General features: G+C 35.5%; 1 protein-coding gene across 1 annotated transcript; it reads right to left on the reverse strand.

Annotated features, from left to right (window-relative positions):
- Positions 1 to 103: 103 nt before the first annotated feature.
- On the reverse strand, positions 104 to 1,537 carry LOC110035375 (serine/threonine-protein kinase STY8-like; the record flags this gene model as incomplete). The annotated part of the gene is made up of 3 exons (XM_020739609.1): positions 104 to 179; positions 637 to 751; positions 1,191 to 1,537. Coding segments are annotated over 3 exons (516 nt in total), but the record flags the coding sequence as incomplete, so codon positions are not given.
- Between the last annotated feature and the right edge of the window lie 680 nt (positions 1,538 to 2,217).

A 2,217-nucleotide genomic window follows, 5' to 3' on the forward strand; every position in this document is an offset into this window, starting at 1 on the left:
CTTCGAAGTTTGTATTGATCTCTTGAGACGAGCTAAAACAATAAAATACAGTTACTTAACATTAAACTAAGTTAAAATTTAAGAAATAATAACAGGCAGTGCTACTTTTAATGATAGAAATCTCACTATGTATCTTCTTCCGACTGTGAATTAGTACCAAAGGATTCTCCCCGAGGCATCTACAGAAATAACTCAGATCGTTAGATTAGGTTAATAACAAACTTAAAACTCTTCTTATGCAGATCAAAGACATGATAAATACACTTCCAAACTAGTTGATCAAGCACCCAATAATTAAAATGGTTCTAATTCAAATAAGAATCGACAACTTCCTTGAGAATCATCAAACACATAGGGTTAATTAGCATGAAAAACTGAAGGCAAGGTTCGGGTGGCACAGTTAATTTCATGTTTTTTTCGGTATTTAAAGGTCGAATATCGGCAAATAAAGTTCTTTGTCGAAAGGTTAACTTTCAATCTAATTGAAACAATTCCCAAACTGAGAAGATAATGTGCAGCAATAAGAATAAAAAAACCCGTCAAATTCACCTCCCAGGATGAGGAGATGACGGTAGATAGAGAAGTGCAAAAAAAAATGATGTTTTTGACCAGATTGATTACAACTAATTCTTACACCTGAACAAGCCGAATATCAAAAGCAAGCTGAAGGACGGGGTCTTGCGCCTGCTGTAGCAATCTCTTGTGGGTTAAGACATCTTCCGCCCTCTCTACATTCACGTCCAATGCGTAACTATCAAAATAACCACAATGTCTTAGTCCTGGAAAGAACCACAAACTTAGATAAACGGTACAACAAATTCGCCCTCAACATGAATTCAAGATTCAACAAACAAAGGTTATCTCCAAAACAGTGATGAATAAATCGGGCAATTGTCCGGTTAAGAATGATTAGAAATTCAAGGCGTTAAAGCTGACAAGCATATCCATATAGCATTCCTCCAAAAAGGATCTCGACAAAGCAAGCAGATTGCGATACAAGCCGTGCATGGTCAAAAAGAAACAGAAAAAAATGAGGTCAAAAATATAATCACGAACCAGAAAAAGAAAACTGATCGCATGATCAGCAGTGAAAAGTACAAAAAAAAAACGTACCAAATGAATCAAAATCAATCACAGAACGAAGGCAAGAGAGATTCATAAACAAACGAAACAAAATGTCGAAAAGTTACCGGGCTGGTAGGCGATTGAAATGGGACCAGAGTTCCTCCTTGAACGAAGGAGCCAAAACCTCAGGGGAACCAGATTCCATCAGCCGGCGGAGAACCTCCTTGTAAACACCGAACTTGCTGTTCTGCCGCTGATACTGCAAGGGTTTCTCCGGCAAAGCCCGGCTTTCACAGCTCTCAGCATCGTTAATCGCCATTAACCGATTCCCAACAACACAACCAGAGGCCAGGAGCTCAATATGTAGGGTTTGAATGGCGCCAAGAAAGCCGACGAGCGCGTTCACGCAGTTTCTCGAGAGCCTCGTGACGACAACGATAAGATGCGGAAAATTGATCGCGGGAGATTGGAGCTGGTGGGAGGAAAATATATAAACAAAATTAATTAAAATATTAAGAAGATTTACATGCACGTCACTTAATTCATATGTATTTACATATCCCTAATTTAATTTTTTACATTTATTTATTTATTTATTTATATCTTCTTAAATTTTAAAAAATAATTATTTTTTATATAATATAAAAATTTAGGTCAAATACTAGACCTGTAAATACATAAAAGTTTGGTGGTATGAATGTAAATATCTCCAACGGAATGGGTAAGGATAAAAACGAGTAAAATGAGATCAATAGGGTTTCTTGTGCAAATTAATTACGGTTTTAAGGCGGCTTATCTTATCCTCGGCTGAACTTGGCGGGCCCATACGTGTGGGGCCCAGCCATATGCCATAAAGATAAATATATGAGATGCCACGTATGATTTCAATTGTTCGGCTTGTAAACATCAACGAACCACTTCGATGGGTCCCATATTAATTTTTTAATGTAATACCAACATTTTATGTTTATAACCTTGTCATTACGGTATCTTTAATACTGAAATTTTTATTCTAAATAATTAATAATAAATATTAATTACACTTTTATGTTTATGTACGTACATTTAAATTTGTAAATATATAGAACCTTCAAGGCTAAATATTAAAAAAAGTATGTTTTATTTTAGATAAATTAATTAATTGTATTGATA

The sequence above is a fragment of the Phalaenopsis equestris genome, unplaced genomic scaffold, assembly GCF_001263595.1.
Source record: "Phalaenopsis equestris unplaced genomic scaffold, ASM126359v1 Scaffold197494, whole genome shotgun sequence".
Taxonomy (NCBI): Eukaryota; Viridiplantae; Streptophyta; class Magnoliopsida; order Asparagales; family Orchidaceae; genus Phalaenopsis; species Phalaenopsis equestris.